This window comes from Eupeodes corollae, chromosome 3, assembly GCF_945859685.1.
Source record: "Eupeodes corollae chromosome 3, idEupCoro1.1, whole genome shotgun sequence".
Taxonomy (NCBI): Eukaryota; Metazoa; Arthropoda; class Insecta; order Diptera; family Syrphidae; genus Eupeodes; species Eupeodes corollae.
In genome coordinates, this window is record NC_079149.1 from 107,016,724 (window position 1) to 107,043,858 (window position 27,135).

The 27,135-nt window shown below is 30.6% G+C and overlaps 1 protein-coding gene across 4 annotated transcripts in view; it reads right to left on the reverse strand.

Annotated features, from left to right (window-relative positions):
- Positions 1 to 27,135, reverse strand: part of LOC129949504 (P protein) — a 106,739-nt gene that overhangs the window by 18,244 nt on the left and 61,360 nt on the right. For 2 of the 4 annotated variants that reach the window (XM_056061009.1, XM_056061010.1), the window contains exon 2: positions 784 to 887. In XM_056061009.1, coding sequence (XP_055916984.1) covers positions 784 to 887 — 104 coding nt within the window. Of the gene's footprint in view, positions 1 to 783; positions 888 to 1,282; positions 1,576 to 16,537; positions 16,938 to 27,135 lie in introns of those variants that run through there. The other 2 variants (XM_056061012.1, XM_056061011.1) reach the window with 2 other exon arrangements.

The window sequence follows — 27,135 nt, forward strand, 5'->3', positions numbered from 1 at the left end:
AAGCTAAACGTATTAACTTACGAGTACAAACCTCAAAATAAATAAGATTAACCGTTATCAAAATGAGACGAAAAGAGAAATGGCCACTGATTGCAAATGTTTTGCACAACTGAAGTCATTATTGTTTTTGTAAAAGCAGTGCATTTTATAGAATTTGCCTATAATTCAGTGCTTTAAGATAACAGTAAGATGACATAATACAAAAGTCTAAAGCAATTAAAATAATTTGATTCTAACAACGGCAGTGATAGTTGCAAAAGTTTTGCACTGTACTGTAGTTCCTATATGTACATATTTCGCAAATAAAAAACTTTATTAAAACAACTATGTATAATGTTTTTTAAACAATTTAAAAATACATTTTCTTTGCACCAACATTTTCACTGTTGGAATATTTAAATTACTTGAAAAAAACTCCCTTTCAAAAACTACACTATTAAGAGTAAGTAAAGATACAACATTGTAGCATTTAAATGTAAACATTGAGATTTTTATCACGTCTTTTTATTTAAAACTTTTTTATCTACAAAATACAATTTGTTTTTTTTCTCCAAAGCATGTGAAAATGAAAATATTTGTAATGAGCAAATATCTCATTTTAGCTTTATTGAATCTTCAAAAACATATTTTTTCTCATGATAGCCCAAACTCAAAAATTATCATCTTTCTACACTAATGCCAAAAATCAAGATATTCATTATTGAAACATGTTTTTATGAAATATTTAAATAAAATATTTAATTAAAGAACAAAAGAAACGAAGATCCATTCTTAAAAACTCACCATGAAGTCGTTCATGTTCCTGACGGAATGACGCCAGACTGGGGTCTTGTCGTATTTTTTCTGGCAGTGATCGCCATATCTGTAGCGCACCCTCGGTCACTTCACTGCAAAAAAAAAATGAATACAAATTATTCAATTATAAATTATACATATTTGTGTATAATATTAACGCCCATTAACATCTTGATTAAAAAATTAAACACTATTATAAAATAAATGATCGTTCAATTTGACACCACAAATAAAAAATACATAAATTAAAGCTTTTCACTTGTCGGCTTATTGTATATATTATAATTGTAATTCCTTAGATATACCACAATTATGATAGGTATTATCATGATCACTGAATCGAGTAACAAGTCTATTGAATTTTATAACCCCCACTCAATTCTAAGAGGGTGTGTTCTTGTAATAAAATTAATATGATTTAATAATAACTTAATTTTTCAATTATAAAACTTAACAAAATAGATAGAAAAAAAACTATTCAGCCTACAATGATGATGTTCTTCGTCGCCTTCGCTGCCGCCTTACACACCACATTCTGTAATCAGAGCCTCAAGACTTTTGAGAACATTTAAATAAAAGTTTGTTAGACGACTTTATTCGACTATATCACCGCACAACCGACAACGGACGGCACGTTAAAAATATATATAAAAGCACATTCATCGAATTTCAAATAACAAAAAGTTTCAGCACGTAATTTGGTTTGTTGAAAAATTGTAATTTATCTTAAATAGCTTAAATGTCAATTATCCAGATTAATATAACTTATAACACACTATAAGTAAAAAAAAATAAAACACCGGCGGTGGTGATATGGCGGCGGGCGCTACACGAGTTTGGCAGAAATGTTTTTGACATTAAAAGACACACTTCTCTATTCCCGAAATGATGGATTAATAGCACAAACGACGAAATGTCTAATTGTTGTTATCTCAATCGTTCGATATTAATACCTTTTCATATGCTTATATATGTACTTGTTCAATTAAAATTGATAGCGCTAACGAATAAGCGTCATATTACACAGATAAATGACGAAAACTGTCAATACACAAAAGATTGATAACCTTGTATATTTTGGAAAGATAAAACATTGTTTTTGTTTGAGAATCAAAAAGAAATAAAACAACAACAAAATTCATTATCTTTGAGTTTAGAATTGTTTAAATAGATGAAGACATTATTATTTTCTTTTTAATGCTGATAAGCGAGCTTTAACTTAAACATGATATTTGATTTTTATTAGAGAATTGAATTGTGTTGGTATTACAAAACGAATATACGTACAATCATATTTTTTAAACCTTATATGAGCTGGTAAAACGTGCTCTTGGCGTTATTAGAAAATAAATTAATTAACAAGCTATAATTTGTTATAAATCAATATTTGTTGATTTTTTGTTAACTTTATGCTCTCATTAAGATTAGAGGTTAATTTCGCCGGCATATAGTAGACTTTATAAAATTTTCAAATACAAATGAATTTGAAATTTTGACTTAAAACCTGAATTTTGTCAGTGTCTACAATGTCTAGACTTTGGAGATTTATCATTTTTCTTTCCAGGGGTGAGTGTTGAATATGCTTTTGTTATCGAAGAAATGAGTAGACACATTCGTTAAATTCTACACAAAAAAAAAAGTTTCCAAAGTAGACCCTTAATGTTGATAGATGATAAATTAATGAAGAAATTTAACAAACTTTTGATGCTCAAAATTGAAAGTGATTAAGTTTGATTGCTCAAACGTTTATACATAAAATTGGTCAATTTAATTTGCACTGAGAAAGTGGTTTTATCGAAACTTGTCAACAAAAGGTTGATTCTGTTGAATGACCTACTTAGTTCTTTTTAGGTGTACACTGTCAAATGTAATCAAAAAACTTAAAAACTTCAAAATGGATTCTAGTAACTATAGTTATATTGGAAAATAAATGGGAAATCTGTTGGAACAAGTCTTGAATAAATAAGTGAAATTATTTTCCAGTAAAAAATTATTCTGATTTTAAAATCAAGTAAATTTCCGGATATGCCTTGCAATTACAGGCCAATCAGTTTACTTAGCTTATAAAGTAAGTTTGTCTAACAAGTACATATTAACAAAAACAATAACACACGGTAGAAGAAACGATGTACTTCCGATTTAGAATAGTTTGAATGAAATGAGTCCAGAAAAAACATAAACAAAGATTTCAGTGAAGGAAAAAGCACAGGTATGATGTACCTAGATATTCAGAAAACGGTTGACACCGTTTGACAAACCGCTTTGTAACACAGTCTTTTAACTTTCAATCAACTCCATTTTCAATTGTTTGTACTTTCAAATAAAATGAAATTAAGAGTTGATAATATAAACAAGTCGTTTTCTAACGTCTTTTATGAGAATGCGGGTGTACAACAAGACTCTAACCTTGGTCCCATCTTACATGAAATTTTTTACTTCCCATTGATGAAATTTTTTACTTCCCATAGGAAGTTATTTTAATGGGTTCGATTTGTCGAATTAAAAATTTTGACATTTCTCAACGTTTCAAGGTCCCTAAGGGCGAGATAAGAGATTTTTAGAGGAATGTCTGTGCGTGCGTGTGGACGTACGTTCGTACGTCCGTACGTTTGCGAAGTTTTTTCGTCTTTCATAGCTCAAGAACCTGTAGAGATATCGACTTCAAATTAGTTTTGTTATTTACATAATAATGCAGAAAGATGCACAAAGGACCACAGAGGACTCTCAAGGAAATAGCTTGGGTGGTTTTTTTTACCATAGCAATTAAAAAAAAAGGTGAACATTTTGGTCAACCCTAAATATTTCACGTACCAATAACGCTAGAGACTGAAATTTAATTTTATATTATGTGTATATTGTAACGTAATACTCAACAAATATATTTTTGGACAAAATTCCAACAAACGGTTTTTTTTTATAAATCAAAAAAACTGAAAAAAAATTGTTCGCCTCGAAAATTGTACGAACAAAAATTATTTTATTTATAAAACAATTTTCTGCAACTGAAAATAACGTTTTTAATATCTGGTAAAGTTTTGAGAAAAATCGAATTGACAATTTTTCTACAAAAATTAAAAAACCTAAACAAAAATTAAAAAACAAGTTAGTAAAAACTATTTTGGACTCAATTCTCTTTTCAAAAATTTGAGATTATGGCTTTTAACTAATTTTACCTTATAACAAATATTGTTTTCAACATTCGGAAAAAAATTTGATAAAAATAAAATAGACGGTGCTTTTTACATAAAATAAAAGCCTAAAAAAAATGTATAAAAGTTTTTAAAAATTGATTTTCGACTCAAATATCTTTTCAAAAATTTTAAATATTGGCTTTAAACTACTTTTTTCTTTTAAAAAATATTGTTGCCAACATTCAGTAAAATTTTGAGAAAAATCTAATTGACAGTTTTTTTACAAAAAAATAAATACCTAAACAAAAAAATTAATAAAAATTGATTTTCTATTCAAATTGCTTTTCCAGAATTAAAAATATTGTCTTCAAACTTTTTTTATTTCACAGAAAATATTGTTTTCCATCTTTAGCTGTTTTTTTTTTATAAAAATCCAACACTCCGTTTTTTCATAAAAAAAAATAAAATCTACGAAATATAGTAAGCAAATTTGGTAAATAATGATGTTCGGTTCTTGATATCTGTCAAATTAATTTCATTTATCCAAATTGTAAAAATTTAAGAAATGCTACTAAAACTGGTAAAATGTTGTCTCCGACTAAAAACCCATTTAAGAAAATTAGATTTTTAAACTAAACTATTTCTTTATATGAAAAATATTGTTGGCGATTTTAAAATTTTTAAAAATAATTCAACCGACATATTTTTAAACCCAACACGAAAACCTACAAACTTTAAAGCGAGACAAATCGACAGACGGGATGGGAAGTTATAAATGTGGGTCGCATCCCAGCCTCTTTTTAACAATCAAATTAATGTTATGCGTAAATTCTAAGTTGCAACAGAAATGAACACTTAAAGTTATCGTCTAGTATTATAAAGGGTTGAGGGCAAGGCTATTTTTCCCACACCAAAATGTGAAACTACCAATGTCGGCTTGTAAAAGAATACGATCATGGATGGACTTTATTATTTTGAAAATCTTTACGTCGTCAGCAAAAATGATTAGTTAACATGAACGTAACATAACGATACATCGTTAATAGACAGGATGAACAAAAAAGGGCAAAGATGGCGGAACAGCAGATTGAGCAACAAAAGGTTCAGAATAACACTTTCTAAATTTTACCTCATAGGATCTGTTTTTAAGGTATGATTTGATTCAAGCTAAAAAAAATTATGGGAAAACAAGAGCCTTAAGTTTAAATAAAATTATTTCGTGGCTGAGTTGGTCAAAAACTTCAGAAAAGTTAGTGTACACAGAGTCAACTTCAACCTTGTTCTAAAGTTTTTGAACATATTTTTGAGAATGTGAAAACATTTGTAACGGTTGATCTATTTTTTCACAAAACCATATTGTCGTTTTCTAATGAGATTCTTACTAAAAAATGCTACACTTTTACAAACAACTTGTTCAAACAATTTAGGAATACATAAAAGCTTTGCAATTGGCTTTTAGTTTGTTATATCCGCTTTGTTACCTTTCTTGAAAATTCAAATGAAGAAATTACTACTTTTTCTTCTTATGTGTCTTTTGTTCTTAACTTTAAGACTTAGGTTAGGTTATAGTGGCTGTCCAAGATGGAAACGGACACACTTAGGCCAGTTTAATGGCTCATTGTGATACCACATGAATCTTGAGGCTTCCACCTAAGCTCAATGGAACCAGCTTGAGTCCCTTACGAAACGTGAGAGGCTGATTATACCGATATGATTAAGATCGTTTAGATTGTTTTGAAGATTGAAGAATTATTCTAGGTGATTCTTACGTTTTCGAGCTAGAGCAGTGCATGTGCAGAGAAAATGAAGAACCGTTTCTTCCTCTTCCTTGTCCATACAGCTTCTGCAAAAGTTATTTGAGAATACGCCTAGTCTCGTGGCGTAAAAGAAATAGAAGAAAATTTTGTGAAAATCAAAAGTTAAAATTAGCTTATCTAAAAAAACTAACAAAACTAATAAAATTGAGAATTTTGAAGAAGAAATGGTAAGAAAAGGAAGGAAATTGAGTTTTATACAAAAAAAAAATTCATTTAACAATTGCAGTTTTGACATAAAATAAAAACTTCATGAAGGAGGTTGTTCGTAGACTACTACATTAACATGTGGTGTTGAAGCGAGCTTTAAGCTCGCCTCAATTGTTTATATACCTGAGTCGAGTTGAAATAAGCTTGATTCGAGTCGATTCCGGTCGGAGATCGGAGATCTGAGATCGAGTTAAAATTTGTGAAGAAAAACTTGTGTGGAGAAGTTGGTGGTACAGATATAAAATATAGTTTTGTTTTAATGAAATTAAAAAAAATTGCACATGGGGTAGGTAGCGTATTCTTATAATATGTTGTTGAACTATTCAGTTCTTCATTGTTTAACACGAATCTAACTGTCTCACTTGCACTTCATAAGAAACATCAAAACACCATTTGGATTTTAGAAAGTGCTGTCAAACTTAATCATTTTTAAATTTTCTTTTGCGGTGAAAACACCAAAAAGATTTATTTAATCGAAACTGAGTTAATCCTTTGGTGGAAACATAGCAAAACTAGTTAGTCCATTTTTAAACAAATCTTTCAACAATAATATATTGATTTTTTTCCCCAATTGAAAACACATACATAATTCCAGATGCACAACTACTCAACGAACACAGCCATCGAGATACAAATGCAATATCAATCGTAACAACATTTGAGAACGAAATCACAGAAGATCTATTTGAGACTTGTATAAATGTCAAAAACCCATCCGTAGTAAGATTCTGCTTTAACTTTTTTTCGGTAGTATCCACACTGCGGATATTGTTTCTGTTACTCGTGTAAAATCCTACTATACTATTGATAGATTTTCCAACAAAATACGGGTTATATTAGTTTTTAATGTTTTGTAATAATCTTATTATTTATTCATGTATTTATTTATTTATTATGAATTTTAAAGCTTAAAATTATTTCAATAAAGGATTTTAGCAGCTTATTGCTTCACTGTATGTTAAATTATTTTTTGCCTAAAATGTGTTATTCTTATTGTCAACAGCAAGATATATATACCATGAATCCAAATATTGAATAATGTATATAGATTACGAGAACTCTGAGACATATTTTCTGGTACAATAAACATTTCTATTCTATCACGAAGCAGATCACCTTTGAAGCACTATGGAATGCAGTCCTTTGAATATTTTTCGTATCCAAGTATAACTATGTATCTACCCTAGACATGATTTAGGAGATGACCTCTTTCTACTATTTTTCCACTAATAATCTATTTTTAACTTATGTATCTTAATCCCCTTGTCGGCGTTGCGTTGCGTTGTCGTCATCAATCTATACACATCTAAACTATAAATATACTCGTAAGCACATGGTCGCGTGTCGTTCTAATTTTAGAAAATTGCAAAATTCTTTCATCTCCTAGTTATACATAAATTTAGCTTGGACTAAGCTTTGTGTTAATTATTGTATAAAATGATATGACAATCAAAAGAATATTCACTACAGAATTTTAACTTCTTTCGAAACTATGCATAGACACTAATATTTAAATATTCACACACAATTATTTGTATAGCTTCCTCTTCTTATAAAACATTAAACAAAAAATTGACATTGTTGTATATTTGCAGTGCATATGTACAACATTATCCAAATAGATGTACATTATATATATATTAGATCATTGGGTCATTTTTGATAGAGGCACAGACAGAAAACTGACACTCTCTTATATGTAAAGCTAACCGCTTTTCCGTGTAGGTAAATGGCCATAATAATATCCAACATGCAATGATGGTCGTCCATCAACCATCATATCAAAATATAGTTTTTTTACCCCGCTCTCTGTCAATTGAATAAGTGACCGAGACCCCTGATAAATAATAATAATAATTGTAATTTGAATATCTCTGTTCGAGGCTGCGAAAAGCGCTGCACTTTGATTGAGGAGCATATTCACATCCATATTCATATGAAGGTACATTTACTTTACTTTGGAGTCTTTGGAAAAAATTCAACTTAACAAATTGTAATATCATCGTCACTTTTTTTTTAAATAATTTCCTCTAGACAATTGAAATAACAATCATCCCATCATCAGCTCTTCACTGTATCTTAAGAAGCATTAATATAAGACTTTAAAATTTAGTGTAAGAAATACATCTTTGTACTACTCGTAACTATACTAACAAGAACTAAATGATGAGATTTAAAGTATCAAGTTTGTAAACAGACCCACTTCCGTTTAATGCATAATATGGCAATGACTTTCATATTTTAATTAATTTTATTTACTGTGTGAATATTTTTCTTTGAAGGGGAAATTCAACATAATTTTGTAATATTAACAGCAAAATTTAATTATTGCTTTGACCGCTTCTTCCGACTGGTAAGTTAGTTGATAGAGTTAAAATTGGATCCTTTTGGGAATATGAAAATGTAGTTAAATCTCATTTTTTATATATACATTTGCCTGCACTTACAAAGCTTATGTCGTAAAACTAAAGGATATTTTTTAGTGGTATATAATTTTTAGTTGGCGGCACCATTTTAATAGGTGGACATTTTTGTTTTCAGTTGTCAAAGTGATTACTTTTTAGTTTAATTTGGTATTTCAAGAACTGCACCCAAAACAAGATTGCTTTTCATTCATAATTTATTTAGCGATGAAGCTCACTTTTGGTTGAATGCTTATTCACACCAATGAACAAAACTGTCGTATTTGGAGCCTTGATAATCCACATTCACAAAACTGACTATTTGGGGTCAATTATAGCTATTATTGGTTTTCATCATTGTAATCAATCACTGGAATTTGTTTGCAAGTCTTTTTTAACAATCATAAAAAATGTCTGTCATTGAACAACATTTGTTAATTAAAATCCATCGATAAAATTTTAGTAACAGAAATCTGTTATTGGAATTGGATGAAATTTTAAAAGAAATCAGTGGAACGATTAGTTTCACTTTTGAACATAACTGGTACTTTTGTGTTCAGAAAAATAAATGTCCATACGAAAAATGGAAAAATACATTCTTTTGCAAAAAAAAAACAATTGCGTAACTAAACTTTGTTTGCTTTCGAATCGATCAGGATATAATTTTCATTTCTAACCGAAAGAAAACACAGTCCAATACACACTAAAAAAATGTGTGGAACTTCCTCGTGAATTGGCTCCAAGATCGTATCATTTAACTCCACTTGACTATTTTCTGTTAGAATATGTGAAGTTACTATATACGACCACAATAGTTGAACACACTTATAGGAAATTAGAACATCAGATTAGACTACGTGAAAACGCAGCGCGCCGTATGATCATATGCCCGAAATCATATTTTAATTATAACATCAGGTGATAATCCTTCGAATAAAGAAAATTTGGTGTCAATTTGAAAGAAAAATCATTTATGCTTTATTCCATATCAAAGTTACAATGCCTCTAAGGAGACACCCTTTATATCCCTCTTTCAATTGTGCCAAATGTTGTAACATTTTATCTTAAATTACATTTTTACCATTAAGAATTCAATCTATTGAAGCCCCAAATTGACGGTAGAAAAAATAAAAGGCAAAAGCACAAAATTCGAGGCTTATAGACAAGAGAAAGGGGGAGAGTTTTAAAGACTCTTATATTTTATTACCTGTGAAAAAAAACAGAAAACCAAGGAAACTCTTATACAAAGCAACGATATCAAAATAAATTGATGCATAATTACAACTTTTTTCACTTTAAATTGAGGTTTTCTAATTTTCCGTCAAGAAAAGAGAAATCGAAGTTTAAACGTGAAAAAAAGATAAAGGTTGACTTAGATTATTTTTAGATATAAAAAAGTAAAAATAAAGTGGATAGCGCAATAGTCCTTTGGGAACTAGGGCCTAGTGACTTACAACTCCCAACCATTCATGTGTGTTAGTACTGTTGTCAGGAATGGAGGGAACATACAGTTTTATGCCGAATCTGAACGGCTAATTTGAGAAAACACTTTTCTATCCTAACCTATCCTAACCTAACCTATCATAAAGCAAGCATTACTATTGGAGAATTGGTCAATTCCTCGCAGAAGGCAGTACCCGTGAAAATGTTAGGGGGCAAAGGCAGGGATAAAACCCAGGACCCCTTGCATGACAGTCCAAAGCTTTTTTCTTTTAAATTCATTTGTATTAATTTAATCTTAAACCTATCTTACGCACTAACTATCACGCTACGGATACTACTATTTTTAGTTATGCCTTCTTTTAATTTTGATGATTTTGGTTTGTATTTTTTTGCAAAACTGGCATTAAAATATTACTCCACATAAAGGATTACATTTTCTTATTTCTTTTAACTTAAGTTTCTTTAAAGTCCCGACCCGACCCTTAATGTACTTTACAGAAGTGAAAAATTGCCATTTTAAGCAGTTGGCCCTTTTACACAAAGTGACAAAGTGAAATAAGCCCACATCATTTTAAAAGTGATTATATAGATTGAGTTAATAAGCAACACCTCTACTTGGGCACACTTTTGGATTTGTAGTAAGTGCGAGGTTCTAACTAAAATCACCCCAATTTAGCTGTATTTCACATTGTTTAAATTTAATAACACCAACTGCTGAAAATTTGTCCTATTTTACTTTACCGTGGTTTTATTCCACGGAACCATTTTATCACCAATAATTGACAATAAAATTTCTTAATAAAATTTAATGTTGAAATTTTCAAGTTCACCATGGTTGGTAGATATTTTCGTTTACAAAGAATCGGTTCGCAAACAATATACACACATGTACATGCAGCATCTGGACCAGCTGGGGAATGATAAATCCTAATTTGTACATTTGCAAGCACTTTTAAAAAAACAGTTCCAAGTTTTATTTCTAGACCTACATCAATTTGATGGAGTTTTAAAGAAAAAGTCATACATTTTAGAAGCACACCAAAATCCTGATTTGAAATGAATTTTTATTTTCTAATGAATTATACTACTGCAGAATTTACTTTAAAAAAATAGTATTTGTTTGACCCTGAAATTCATTTAAATTTCAATTTATTACAACAGAATCATAATTACATTCACTTTATTTATTTTCAAATGTATGTAGAAATATTATTATTTTAAATTAAATATTCTTGTCAGCTATCTTAGTAATCAATTAATTTGGGAGATATCAAGAACCGAACATCAATTTTTACCAAATTTGCGTACTATTTTTTGTAGATTTTATTTTTTTTTATGAAAAGAACGGACTGTTTGACTTTTATAAAAAAAAAATAATGAATATCGAAGACAATATTTTCTGTGAAATAAAATAAATTTTAAAGACAGTATTTTTGATTTTTGAAAGCTATTTGATTCGAATGTAAACGTTTACCAAGTTTTAGTATTGTTTTTTTTTTTTAAGGTTTTTATTTTTGTAAAAACACTGTCAATTCGATTTTTATCAAAATATGTTCGAATGTCGAAAACAATATTTCTTATGAGTTAAAATTAAATCGAAGGAATAATTTTAACATTTTTGAAAAGATATTTGTATCGAAAATCAATTTTTACGAACTTTTGTTAAATTTTCTTTTAAGTTTTTATTTTTTGTAAAAAAATTATACTAAATATTGGAAACGATATTTTTTAAAAGATTAAAGTAGTTTAAAGCCAATATCTTAAAGCTTAGGAAACATATTGTAATCGAAAATCAATTTTTAACAACTTTTATTAGTTTTATTTTTTGTAAAAAACTGTCAATTCGATTGTAAAAAACTTGTCTGAATGTTGATAGCAATATTTCTTATAAGAAAAAATTAGCTTAAAGCCATAATCTCAAGTTTAAGAAAAGATATTTGAGTCGAAAATCAATTATTACCAACTTTTGTTAATTTTTTCTTAGGTATTACAAACTTTGAGGAATGGTTTTTTTAGGTTTTTATTTTTTTTTGATTTTTCTCAAAATGTTACCAAATGTTAAAAACGTTATTTTTCGTTGCACAAAATTGCTTTGGAGATGAAACCATTTTTTATTCGTAAAATTTCCGAGTTGACAATTTTTGTTCCAGTTTTTTTGATTTAAAAAAAAACCGTTATTTGGACTATTTTCAAAAAAGTATACTGGTTTAGTATCACGTTACAATATATAATATAAAATTGAATTCAAGTCTCTAGTTTTATTGGCTCGTGAGATAATAGATAGGGTTAACCAAAATGTTTACCTTTTTTTTAAACTGCTATGGTAAAAAAAACACCCACCTCTGTATAACAAAATTTATTTGAAGTCGATCTCTTCTGGTTCTTGAGCTATGGACGACGAAAAATGGAAAATACGGCCACACGCACGCACCGAAATCTCTCCAAAAATCTTGCATTTCAACTCTATGGACCTTGAAACATCGAGAAATGTCAAAATTTTCAATTCGACAAATCGGACCCATTATTATAACTTCCTATGGGAAGTTAATAAAAGAAGATTATCTTTCGAATAAAGTAAATTCCATGTCTTTAAAAATGAAATGTGTTTTAATCGATATCCCGTTAAGAAAAATGTTTTTATTTTTTTTTGGATTTTAATTGGGACCAAATGTTGTGATACTTTATCTTAAATGATATTTTTTCCATTGAAGAGCACAATCCTTTGAAGACCAAAATTTGCAGATGCAAAAATTAAACGCATTACAGCAAAATGTGTCTCAAAGACGTTTAATCTCAGTTGGGGGAGTTTAAGGGACTCTCATGATTTATTATATTCTTCAAAGTTGATTTAGGTTTTATGGCATCAAATCAAATGAAATGGGGTGGCGCAACAGTCCGTTGTGAACCAGGGCCTAGTGACTTACAACTCTCAACCATTACTGTTGTCAGGAATGGAATATAATGGTTTTATGGCAACTTGAATTAAAAAGGACGTTTAAATGTTAATTTTATTGATTTCGAAACCCATTTTATTATTTTTTGACAACTGGCATTAAACGTAACTCTCCTCAAAACACTGACTTATAACTCATAATTCTTGAAAGTTTAACTATAAATTGTTAAGTTAGAAATTTCAAGTTCACCATGGTTGGTAGATATTTTTATTTATAAAGAAGGAAAATAAAAAAATTTATAACTAGGGCCTTGTAATTACAACCATCAACAATTCCTGTAATCGAGTAATGTTGTCAGGGATGGACTGAACCTACTGTTTTAAGCCGAATCCAAACAGCTTAAGCACTTTTCATGACAAGAATTTATTTTATTTTTATTTTATTTTATTTTATTTAGCTTAATACAAGCTATCATAATTTAACTTAAAACTAGCTTAACATTTTTTTTTTTTTTTTTTTTTTTTTTTTTGCAGTTCTTGTTATCAGTTTTCAACATTAATTCATGTGGGCCCTAAGGCCCACATCAAAGCTCTTTAATGTACAAGAACTAACAATTTTGATTTTACTTAACTTAAAATTACAGGGGACGGGGAATTCGGACTCAAAAAGGGAAAAAGTAAAGGGTATCTTTCAGATGGGATTTGGAAATGTTGAAATCGAAAACTACCATAGCAGCGTTGCAGTGACGAAGAATTCTGGACATTGGTTCAAAGTGCCCGTAATTAGTGCGGTGATGAGGGATATAGAAAAGGGAAACAGATCGCAGATTTCGAGGGTTAGTGTTAAGATGAATATCACTCAGGAGTGCCGGGGAATCTATATTGCCCATTAACAGTTGGTGAGCAAATAATAGATCAGCGTTTTTGAGTCTAATATATAAGGGCTGCAAACCTATCAGTTTTAGTCGATCGGCATAAGGAGGCAAGTTGGATGTATCATCCCAGGGGAGGGGCCACGTGAAAGAATTGGCGCAAGATGGTTATTGTTGATCTTCACAGGCAGCCATTAGCGAGCAAAAGTGTAGTGAAGTACCTCGGTATCTGGTTAGATCAGTATTTATATTTCGACAGACATATAAATGCTACTCTGACCAGGGCCAGAGGAGCCTTCGCTCTGACAAAACGGCTGTTTTTTAGCAGTCGGCTTGACCACAGAGTAAAGGTAATTTGCTACATGGCCCTCATACGGCCAATGATCGTTTATGGTTGTCCTGTGCGGTTCAACGTTGCCCCTTCCCAGATGGAGAAGTTTCGGGTGTTCGAGCGGCAGTGTTTACGACGCTTTACCGGCTTATATCGAACAGCCGAATCTTCTTAAGTGCATTACTATTCCAACGACGTCCTATACAACGGGCCTCGAATCAACAGAGCTATGTCTTCGACCAACTATTTAATTTTCGGGGCGTTCTATCCGAACGACGAGTATTTTGAGAGTGCACGCTTGAGCGGCTTCATTCCACCAGAAGCATTCCTCTTTTTAGACAAATGCGGTCTGATACAGGCGGAGCAGATCTCCTTCGGTTCAGTAGGGCTGTGTCCGAACGGGACCGAATTGATAGGGTGAAGCAGGAGAACCAGTTTTGGTGGCTTCAATCGGCACTTAATAGTGGGTAGTCGGGATGGGATTTTAAGCCTTGGCCGGCTTACACACTTGTTTAATAATATTAGGGTTTAGTTTTAAGTAGAATAGGCATGGTGGCACGAAAAAAAATACAAAAAAAAAAACAAAAAAATAAAAAAAAAATAGAACAAAAAAAAACATTTAAAAAAAAAAATGCAACAAAATATGAAAAACAAAAATGTTAGATAGTTAGATTTGCTGCTGTGGTTGTTCTAGTTTTAAGTAGTTTATAAGTAGAATAGGTAGTTTAAGTTAGTTTTTAAGTTTTATTTAAGGACCTAATTTTAAGTAGTTTGTAAGTAAAAATGAAAAAGGATATTGATATTATTTTTTTTTTTAATTTTCTAATAAATACAAAAATAAATAAAATTTAAATGAAGTAAAAGAGATCTTAGGGCCGAAAGGCATTAGTTTTAAGTGTTACAGTTTAACTTACAGTGTCCGTATTTGACCATTAAGTTAGTTGTAAGTTATGGATAATTAGGCTAGTTTTCTGAATTTTTGTCTTGCTTTAAGGTAGGTTTAAGAATGAATTAATAAAAATGAATTTAAAAAAAAAAAGGGCGTTGGACTGTCATGCAAGGGGTCTTGGGTTCAATCGCTGCCTGTGCCACCTGAATTAAAAAAAAATACAAATTCGCGGGTACTGCCTCTTGCGAGGAATTGACAAATCCTTCAAGAGTAACTCTTGTCATGAAAAAGTGCTTTCTCAAACTAGCCGTTCGGATTCGGCCTAAAAATTGTAGGTCCCTTCCATTCCTGACAACAGTACTCGCACACAGGAATGGTTGAGAGTTGTAAGTCACTAGGCCCTGGTTCACAACGGACTGTTGCGCCTCCCCATTTGATTTTTGAAAACACTTCTAGACAATTGGTAGCTTTTTAAAGTACCAGTCATTGTTATACATTATTGAGAATGCAAGCAGACCAAAATCCTGATTTTAAATATGAGTTCTCGCTTTTAAAATATTATGTTTTAATGCAACTACAGAGCTTAGTTTCAAAAAAATAGTAGTTCTTAGAACCTGGTTTTCATTGAAATTGTAATGTATTGCGACAAAGCAAAACATACTCGTAAATATTTATTTTCATAGTTTTGAAATGTATGTAGAAATATGATTATTACAAATAACATTCTTATCATCTTCGTATAATCAAGTTTCAAAAAATTCCTTCTTAAAGCTCATATGCTATAATTAAAATTTAATTTCTTTTTTTTTCACGTTGGGATGTAGTTTAAGTAACGATAAATAAGAGAAAGTAAGCTGAGTTTTGTTTTTAATACTTCTGATTATTAACACATAATAGCACAACATTTTAAGCAGTATGATATTATGCAGTTCAATTTATTTTATTTAAAAACTTTTTAATCAAATTTATGATTTTCCCTTAAGACTAAATTTATTGACATATATCAAAGGAGTTAAACTCGTGAACCTTGAAATAGAATGTCATACAAAATAAATAATGTAATGTTAAGCTTGAGATTTGTAAAATCTTATTTTATCCTTCTAACATCTTACTAAAAACGCTTTGAACACGTAAGAAATTGATTAAAATGTTTGCTGTATTTTATTTGTTTTAAATTTTGTAGGCTGCTAAATTTTTAAAATTTTGTACACTTGTCAATTGCGTCTATGCTGCTTAAAGCCAAAATACAAGCTTATGAATTTTGTTTTAACTCAGCTAAGCCCAAATCTCTCAACTGTTTCATTTAAACCCACCAACAAAAACAAACAAAAAAACCTCACCAATTCTGTTTGATGAACGAACATATATACATATATATATGTTTTTGATTTTTCATAATATTATTAACACGAAAAAAAAATGAAGTAATACGCAGTGAGAAAACAAAAGGTGGAAATTCTGATTCTTAAATTACTCCTTAATCAGTTATTTCCGTTGCTTGTTTTGAGTATTTTCTTTTAGGTTAGTATAATGTTTTATTATGAAGTGTTTTTTTTCTTTCCTTCTTTATTTATGTGCCAATTAAGAAGATAATTGAATAATTAACACAATATACGATTTTTTACTTTGCCTTGGTTTTATTTTTGTTTTATTGATAAAACATTATCCAAAAAATGTTCTTAATTTGTTAAGAAAAGGTTATAAATAACTTTCTGATTTAGATTTATTAATAACAAGTAAGGACACTTAATAATTACTTTGGATTAAATTTCCGAATCTCTGGACTGGAATCGGTTTGATCACTCATCATGATTAAATTTAAATTCGGCCTCGACGACGACAACGACGACGACGAAGGAGGCTTCTCCTTATCAAGAGTAAATATGATGGTATTTTTTTTTTAGTTTATACTGCACTTTTTTTCGTGACGTTATGTGATTTGTTTTTTTAAAATCTTAAAAACAATAACACTTTTTTTTTTTCTTTGAATTTATGTATTCGAGTACATATTTTATTTTTGTCTGGAAAAAATTGTTTAACACGCGTGTTTTTCGCGGTTTTCAGCGTTTTTTTTTTGTACTTATGTGCAACGATTATACCTTACGGTAAACTAAAACTTAAGCCGTACACCAATCTCGGGACAGTCAACTGAGAGAATAAAAATCAAAAACTAGGTACTATGTTCTATTACTGTCCGTGGAAGAGCCCCAGAGACAAAAAGCTTTATTAAATTGGGGGGACTGTCTACTCTTGACATATGTACTCGTAGATAGGTACGTATAACATTGTGGTGGCGCGGGAATGTTATTGTGATCCGGCCTTAACGATGACCGCAGAGTAAGACTTTGATTTAATGTATTGCAACTGGTGTTGAAAAAAAAATCAAAAACACGGGATTAAGTCAGCTACTGTTTGGCTTACAGTGGGGTACAAATTTCAAATTAAGGCATTTTTAAAGCCTTTTTTGATTCAAGTGAAGGAAAACATTTTGTTTAGTAATATTAAGAATTGCCATTGATTTCATGATTTCAGAGGGAAAGTGTCATTTGACACCTGTCAAACTAAGCTGTCATTTAAAGTACTACAATATTAGTTGATTGTTTGCCATTTTCAAAAAGGAATAGCTTACAAATCAAGAAATTAGTAGTTCCTGATTTCGTAAGGTCTCAATGTGTGGCTATTTCTATAGTAAAAGGCTATCATGCTAAAAGAATATTAACCCCTCTCTGGACCACCTAAAATTTGTTTCTAATAGTAACTAACTTTTGCAAAGGTTTGATAAATGCTAAAAATAATGAAAGTAGTGTTTGGAATTCGAGATATTTATCCCAAATTGATTGTAGTTAAATTTAAAGGGCTGATTTTGAATGTGAATCACACCTAAACGTCAAGTTGTTTTTTGTACTCCATTTGACATTTCTCAATTTTAGCCTAATTCAATTTAACCATGGAAAAATACACAATCGAGCAAAGCGTTGAAGTTATTCAGGCTTGTTATGAAAATAGGCATTGAAATTAAAACGCATATCGTGCACTTCGAGATGTAGGAGATGTACCTCTATAAGCCAGAAACAATTCAAGAGCTAAAGGATGCTACCATTCCGCACATTAAAGGCATAGAACCTCAATTATGCCGCTGAGTCATCGAAAATTTGAACTATCGGATGGAGTTGAGCCGCTGAGGACATTTGGCCGATATTTTATATAATAAAAAGAAATTACAATAATTTACTAAATAATTTGTATTTTATTCAAAATCAAAGATTTTCTATGCAATATTAAGAGAAGTCAGAATCCATATGAGTGGTTGTCGAAAAAGCAATGTATTCAATGTTTTTGATGATTTCGAGCTGTAAGCACTTTCTGTAAATTTTCAAAACTGGCCACCGAAATTTTATTACTTTTTATAAAATGTTTAATAATGAAATTCCGTTCTTCCTTAGAGTAATTATTAGCAGAACTGTAAACTCCTCCTGGATCGTAGGACGGCAACCAGTTCCTTCCATCTCTATGTATTCCTAGCACGATACCTCAGCTGGGATCACGTCTCCAAGTTTTGGGACCGAGCTTTCTTCATGACAGTTGATCTTCATGTTTCTCTTGGTGTTCGAGGACACCTTCTACCTTGAGGATTCCATTGAAAGCACTGCTTTGCTATGTTGTCGTCCGGCTTCCTCAATGTATGGCCAATCCAGCGCGATGTCAACATCCACTTTAAAGTAATGATTTATTTTAACGTATCCTAAATTGACAGCGTTGGACTGTCATGCAAGGGTTCTTGGGTTCAATCCCTGCCTGTGCCACCTTAATTTAAAAAAAAAAATAATTTTCGCGGGTACTGCCTCTTGCGAGGAATTGACAAATCCTTCAAGAGTAATTCTTGTCATGAAAAAGTGCTTTCTCAAAACTAGCCGTTCGGATTCGGCATAAAATTGTAGGTCCCCTCCATTCCTGACAACATTACTCGCACACAGGAATGGTTGAGAGTTGTAAGTCACTAGGATCTGGTTCACAACGGACTGTTGCGCCACCCCATTTGATTTTTTTTTTGAAATTGACAGCTGTCGAAGCGTTATTTTGTGTGAGTGTTTTCAACTCCTTGTTATACAAATGTAACCCAATATAAATCTCTTAGTTTATTTAAGGACAATTTTAACGACTTTCTTTTACTTCAAGTTGTTTTTTCCAATTATTTTTTTTCAAACAAAATTCCAATATAACCCCACTGTACGTTGTCAATCCCAGCCCCCTTTTCCATTGTCAATTGAGTTGTCCGCGTTGCATTCTGCTTTCAACGCTTTAACTATCCGTCTATTCTGCTGATTCCCCAAGTGAAAATGCAAACCGCTTCCAGTTTAGTAGCTCCAGAGTGCTCCGATTACGATACAAAAATGTATAAATAATTGTTATATAGAAATATGGAAACATTTAGGTTTGATTAAACTTTGACATGATGGTGATCATCATAACGACTATACAAGTATAAAAGATTGACGCGACGACGACGACGACGGTGATTATGACGAACGATGATGATGATGATGAAGATGTGACCATCATCGTGGTCATACATATTATTATTTCTCGGGCACACGTTTATGTTTGTTTGTACTTCAAATTCATTTATTATAAACATTACGTTGCACACTTGTTCATATGAATTTGTAATAAAAAAATATAATTTCATTTATAAATTTTGATGCAGAGACCGAAGACCAGTGCATCTATTCATTGCAGTCCAGTGCAGTACTGTGATGCAAATCGATGATAAGTGTTTTGGTATATTTATAAGGGGTGTGTATTACAACACTTTAATATTCATTAATTGAAACTGGTATAAGCAACGGTTTGGAGGAAGAATCAATAAAATAAAAGTCAATTTATTCGATCTTCCTTATGGCGTTTTTGCGTGGGAAATTTTAATTGAGTATCTAAATTGCATAGAGTTCTAGACGACACGATGATGCTGATGAAAACGGTGATGCATAGAAAGTGCAAATTTATAGAAACAAGGGAAAGCTTTGAAATCAAAAGTAAGGAATTTAGTTATTCTTGAAATAATTATATTATCATTACTTTGAGGGATATTTTACATTCTACATTATCGTGCTTTATTTTGTGCTACAAATTTGGTGACCATGATGGAAACTGGCAATGGAATTTCTTAATTGGATTTTGTTTTCGAGACATCTGTATAAATTAAAAGAGGAATGTGTTTTAATAGTTAACTCATTCAGAAATACTAAATTTATTTTTAAGTATTCGCATAACGTTCATTCCAGAATAGTAATTTATATTTGTTTTTTTTTAAATATAGTAAAAATTGTTCAAGACGTCAAAAACATAGCTCTGCGGTTTATAAAAGAGTAATTTTTCTTAGTGCTGCTGATGTTTTCTGTTTTTATAGTGGAGTCTCAATGTAAACATAAACCGAGATGTTTTTCGGATCTATAAATTCCATGGGTGTTTCCTAGAGCGACATAGGGCCTCAAGTCCTCATACGCGTTATCGTGTGCGACTTTCGACGATGTGTTTGAGGTCCCTATAGTTCTTCCCAAATCTCGATGATTCCTCGTCCACTGTTCTTCTCCTCGTTTTTCTCGGTTAGCGAGTCTTCTGCTTTCTTGAGTGAGTGGCTTCCACTGCATTTTCTGGCCTTTAATGCAGTCATTCCCTTTTCGAAGTGTGCAGTGCATCCAACCCACTGCCATTTGTGCCTTCGTATGATAGTGTCAACGGGTTCCTGACCTGTTATCCTATAGAGTTCTTGATTGGATTCATTATCCCGTACAATAGCAAACATTTATCGTGTGCGTTTGAAAAGGTCGAGTGAGGCAGGAGAACAAGTTTTGGTGACTTCAAATTGAGAATGACATTTAAAGTTGTCTAAGGCGTTTGGTCTTTGCCGGCTTAAATATGTTTAAGGAGGCTGGGATGCGACCCACACTGTTAACTTGCCATCCCGTCTGACGATTTGTCTTGCTTAAAAGTTTGTAGGTTTCCGTGTTGGCTTAAAAAAGTTGTCAGTTGAATTTTCCTTAAGAAATTTACAAGAATATTTTTCATATAAAGAAATAGTTAAGTTTGAAAATCTATTTTTTTTAAATAGATTTTTAGTCGAAAACAAGTTTTTATCAATTTAATTAGAATTTCTTAAATTTTTTAAATTGGATGAATGAAATTAATTTGAGAGATATCAAGAACCGAACGTCAATTTTTACCAAATTTGCGATGGTACTATTTTTTGTAGTTTTTTTTTTTTTTTTGAAGAACTGTTGGATTTTTATAAAAAAAATACAGAATATCGAAAGCAATACTTTCTGTGAGATAAAAAGAGTTTGAAGACAATATTCTTAATTTTTGAAAAGTTATTTGAGCCGAAAGTACATTTTTAGCAACTTTTAGTATTGTTTTTTTGTTAGGTTTTTATTTTTAGTAAAAAAAACTGTCAATAAGATTTTTCTCACAATTTTACTGAGTGCTGAAAACAATATTTTCAAAAGATAAAGTTGTTTAAAGCCAATATCTCAAAGTTTTGAAAATATATTGGAGTCGAAAATCAATTTTTACCAACTTTTTTGAATTTTTTCAATTCAATTTTTCTTAAAATAGTACTCAATATTGACAACAATATTTTTAATAGATAAAAGTAGTTTAAAGCCAATATCTTAGAGTTTTGAAAAGTTATTTGAGTCGAAATTCAATTTTTACCAACTTTGAGAAATGTTTTTCTTAGGTTTTTATTTTTTTATAAAAAAAACTGTCAATTGGATTTTTCTCAAAATTTTACCAGATGTTTAATTCTTTTCAAAAAATATCCTTGTTCGGAATCACGTTCCAATACATTATATTAAATTTTAATTATTTAGGGTTAAAAAAAATTTTCATATTTTTCTAAACTGCTATGGTAAAAAAAACCACCCACGCAACTTTCTAGAGAGCCCTTTCTGCATCTTTCTGCCTTTTTATCTGTATAACAAAATTTTTTTGAAGTCGATATCTCTTCTGGTTCTTGAGCTATGGACAACGAAAATAACGTTGCGAACGTAAGGACATACGAACGTTGTTTTAAGTTGTATAATCAAATACAAAATAATGATAAAGATACCAAATTTTTTTTTAATTTTCTAGTTTTTAGATTAAGTTATTGTTATTTAATATTGAAATTGTTTTTAGGCCAAAATACAGTAGTTATAAGATAATGGATTAACTTAGAGCAGCCGCGTAGGGCCAGTAAGGTTTTTTTAAGTTTTTGAAATTTTCACTAGTTTTTTAAGAATTTTTGTCTAGCTTTAAGATACTTTAAAGATTTTGATAAAATAAAAAAAAGTGTGCATAACCAAGATGTTTAAGGTATTTTATCAGAGTCTACCTAATTCCTTCGTTTCCTGTCAAAATAAAAGAATTTTCGACAGTATACAACCCTGCCTGACTTTACTTTGGACTTCAAACTCTTCTGACAACCAACCACCATGTAAGATGTGACATTTAGACACATCATAAGACACCTTGATTTGGTGTTGAACATTCATAAGTTCTTGTTTTCCTCTCAATAGCTGCTCAAGTTCTTCCTATTATATCTCTTCTACGTACGCATGTTATTGAAAAGGCTCTTAAAACCTTGTGCTTTGAGTGTTTTTGTGGAAACACTGCACTATTCTTTTATAACTCTGTTAAAAAAAAATAACATAGCAGTGCATTATCTTCTCTAAAGCCTTTTGGGCATCAAATTTTTGGTAAAATTGCTTCTAATTTATATCGACCACTACTAATTCTCTTCATAGTCATCCTGGAAGAATTTGGCAGGGCTGTCAAAACTTGACAGTTTTAAACAATTCTTTCTTGTTAATGCTGTCATATGCGGCTTTGGAAGTTAAATCTGTTAGGTGTGTTTTTGATATTCTTCGATTTTTTCTACGATCTTCTGATAATATTATCTAAGAGGTTACATAAGAGGACTTTAGAGCTTCACAACAATGATCTTCTTAGAGATGAGATGTAGATGGAGGGTCTTATTATCTATACAGAATTGAGGAAACAATACTGAGTTTCCATTCATTGGGTACGTTTTCTTTCAGTACTGTATTTTATAGATAATAATCTCCAGAGGTTTCGAAAAGATCGATAGTTATGCTACTAACTCAAGCTAGTGTCTTTCTTAGACATAGATTAGATATTGTAATTTTCACTTCATTTTGGCCTGTGTTGCGTTGTCCACATGGAATGGATCATCTAGCTTAATAGTCGTCGCTGTTATAAAGTCTGCAGGAGTAGTGTTTCTATATAATCATCATGGGTAACCATAGCTTTGCTTAGTCTAAAAAAACTGTATGAAACTTATTTCGTATTTGCGATCAACATTCAATGGGGAACAAATTTCAAAACTGATTTTGATAGGAAGTTTTATTCATACTACCATGATTTTTTCTTGGATAAAAAGTATATTTGTCTGCTAAATTAGTTATTTTTCCAATAGGGAAACGATTAAAAATAAAAAACAAATTATTCAATTCGGGTCTCCGGAAAACAGCTTTATATAACAAAACAGTCAGAAAACAGTAAAAACTTATACAAAAGTACAATTAATATGACAATCATGTTTTTTTTTATTTTGGATGATGTTATGCATTAGGCTTAACTTTTACAGTTTAATACGTCATTTCTCCTGAAAAATATGCCTTTTTATACAAGTGTTTTGAATTTTTGAACATTATTGATCATTTTTAAAACCTTCAACTATCAAAGAACTAAATGCCACGGATGCAGCGATCTTCACCTTCCTCTAGTATGCCCAGCTTCATTCTCCATATCATTAAATATTCTTCCATCATCATTTTCAATAAACATTGAAACTCAATTCAAACACCTAATTCAATAAAAGTTTATCGCACTTAAACTAACCTTCTCTATACAATGCAACCGCTACAATGTAAAAACTCAGACATTCTGGCTAATCGAAAATTATTCATAAACTCATTTCAGTTTAAAATGTCAACCACGAATCACTTAAAATACATCATTTGTATACATTAACATAACTGATGCGTTTTTTTAATTCAATTAAAAAATAAATAAGAATAAAAAAAACTAGTCCAATTAAAGAGCGTTGATTTGTTCAGCTAAAGGAAATAAAAGGCCATTCCAAACATACTGGATTCACAATCTGCATCAGCTAAGATCTCCATTATGTGAGCAATTTCAAGCATTTTTTCTTAACATAAGATAAACGCAAACTATCAACAGTCTACGCCAACGCTATTGCAACGCAAGCTTAGTATCCAATGCGGGCGGGTGAAGCGTCGCGTCGCGTTCGTGTCGTTCTAGCACAATAGAACGCACTTCTAGTGCATAACTTTACAGCATTAAAAATTTCCACAAATATACATATGTCCAGTTTATTTTTAGTTCCATCTTTTCAACAATATAAATGGAAAAGTAGGTTTTGCAAATACGAGATGACAATTATGCATAGTTCGGATAACATATGTTCAACAGTGGGAGAAAAATTACACAATACTTGGTTCTGAAAGGTTTTCTTTACGAAAATCCTAAAGGTGTTGAATTGTAGGATCTCTGTGATCACTTCTTCGACAAAAAAAGAGTGACTGCGAAATTTTCATAATTTTTCTATTGAAGTTTGAATTTGTTTAATGTCAAAAGCTGACAGATTTAAAAATGACAGCTGTCAAAAAATCATGTTGTTCAAAATAAATTCTGGCATTTGAAAACCCTTTATAAAGGCCTCAAAATCAGATGATTAGAAAGCCCATTATGAAATGTGTAGGACCTTAAACCGAAGATTTAAGCATCTTGCACATGAGCTATACGAACTGCGAACTGTGGATGTTTGCAAATTTTTACTTTTTTCACATGACCTTCATTTCTATTCGCAGACAGCGACGAATTGTCATCTTATAATTACCCTTTTCAACAAACAAAAAAAGAGTGGAATAATTTTGAGGTTAAGTTAAGCGCGAACTATTTATTCATTGCAGTGTGGATGGTATGTGGAACGCGAATAGAGTTTGACACACTGCAATTAGTTTTTACAAAATTGTCTTGTTTTAGAGAACAAAATGCAACTTTTATTATCCTAACAATTAGTGCCAATTGGTTTCTTATAATTTAAATGTGTTTTTGTTTAAAATTGACTTTTTGAAATGTGTAAAATCATGTTTTTTCGTCCATTCGTTCATTCGTTGTTCATGTTCATGTGCAAGTGCCTTTAGTCGATTCGACTACTTCTCTGACATTATGTTTGAGGCAGTAAATATATTTCTACATCAGAAACAATTTTTTCCTATAAAAATTAAAATAACATTATGACACTTTAAATGACATCTGATTTTGACAGGTGTAAAATGCATGCGCTGCTACATTGAAACCACGAGAAAGTAAGGGAAATAATAAAATTCTTTTAAATAGCGTTGATTTCAGTTACTTCCCTTAATTAAGTTTCTTAGGTAAATTTAAAAAAAATGAACATTTATTTTTACCAAACGGCCACTCTAGGGTTTACGAAGTTAAATGTCAAGTATTGCATTCTCAAAAATTTCGAACTTGAGATTTTAATCAATTACGAGAAGTCCAAAAAAATAGGTCTCCGAGACAATCTGTCTTTCTCTCTGTAGTCGCTCCAAATTACATAAATAAGGTTTAAAAAGAATTGTTTTTTTATTTTTTTAAATCTAAAAATAACAGTAGTCTCCATACAAATGTTTTGGATAAAAATCGAAAATTCGATTTTTTTTCTTTCAAAAAGAAACCTATAGATTTTTATTAAATGTTCTCTAATTTGTTTCTAACTTTAATAAAAAAAAATATAACTTTCAATAAAAAAAAATATTTTTTGATTTTCGAATTGCTACAGAGGGAAACCTGCCTATAGAACAGTTATTATGTTTTCTAGATTTCTCATGAACTTTATAATAAACTCTTAATAACTACATACTTGACTTGAATTGAAAAAAAAAAAACTAAATATACAAAAATTAATCTAAAAAAATCGCAGTAACGTTCTAATTTGTATTTCTTTTTATTGCATTTTGAAATGGTCTCTAAGGAACTCAAAACTGATGTCACTAAATGTTAAGGCCGAAAAAATGTGTTGGTATTCGGTTTCCCAATTTGTTATTAAAGAAGTTGGAGCACTATTTTGAAGAACCTATTATTAAGTTTACTAAGAATTAAGAAATTTACTAAGCGATTACAAAATGTGAAGCCTTTTTTTTGTGTTGCTAACTAGTAAATTAATAAAACGCTTTTATAAACATGTCTAAATAGTGACAGTTCTTGAAGATAAACAAAGCTAGTAAGCTCAAGCATCATCTGTTCTTATTAGATTAACTGAGATGTCAAAAATATTCATGACTTTTATCTCTCCAAAAATTCAAATACATTTTTTAATCAATTTTCAACTGATTGAACCTTTGAATACGTCTTGAAAAATACATGCTATTTTAGGGTGTTCGTTGATTTCTTTTATATTGCAAGTCTTTTAAATTATTTTCATTGAGTAATTATAATTAAAAATTACAGTATCTATTAATCCGTACACGTAGACCCTTAAAAAAGGAGACGTCATCCCCAAAACTCTGCCCAGTTGACATTGTCAAATTAATCGCTTAAAAAAAATATTGTGAGAAGTTACACATATGGATAATAAAATATCTGTGCGGTAATGTTGATTTATGTCAACGTATTTCTGAAAAAATACTACTGAAAACTCTATTTTTCCGTCTTTAGGTTCAGGCTTTAAGAGTAGTTCAAATTTCAAGAAATGTATTGTAATATTTTAATTACATTCTGCCCCACTGTTAAGCGATGAAATTAATAATTCTTAGAGATTCAAACTTTTCAGCATTTTAATACTGAGGCCGACATTAATCGCTTTTAAGATGTTTCAAACTTTTTTTTTCGAAACGTCTCATCCGGTAGTGGGCGGCGCTATTCTTTGAAGCGATACACCAGCTTAAAAATGTTTCCTTCTATTTATAATTACAACAATATACCGAGTAATAAAAAATGACTGATTGACTGTACTTATAAAGGAAATACAAAACAAACATAACAATATTGTGGGTTGGGTATTAAAATATACACTGTAAGAAAATTATTATTGTTATATTTTTTTTTCTATCAAAACAAGAGAATAATAAACACGTGCTAAGTAAGTGTTGATGTAATCAATTAATCTTTTACGGGTTTTTCTTTGAAATTAATTAAGAACTACCCTCAGTGCATTAATTTATTATTATATCGCGGCAGTGGTTATATCATAATCTGAACTTTATTATTAATGTGTCAGTTTGTTGAAAAATCTATTATTCCAACGGAAAAAAGTTGTTACTATAAT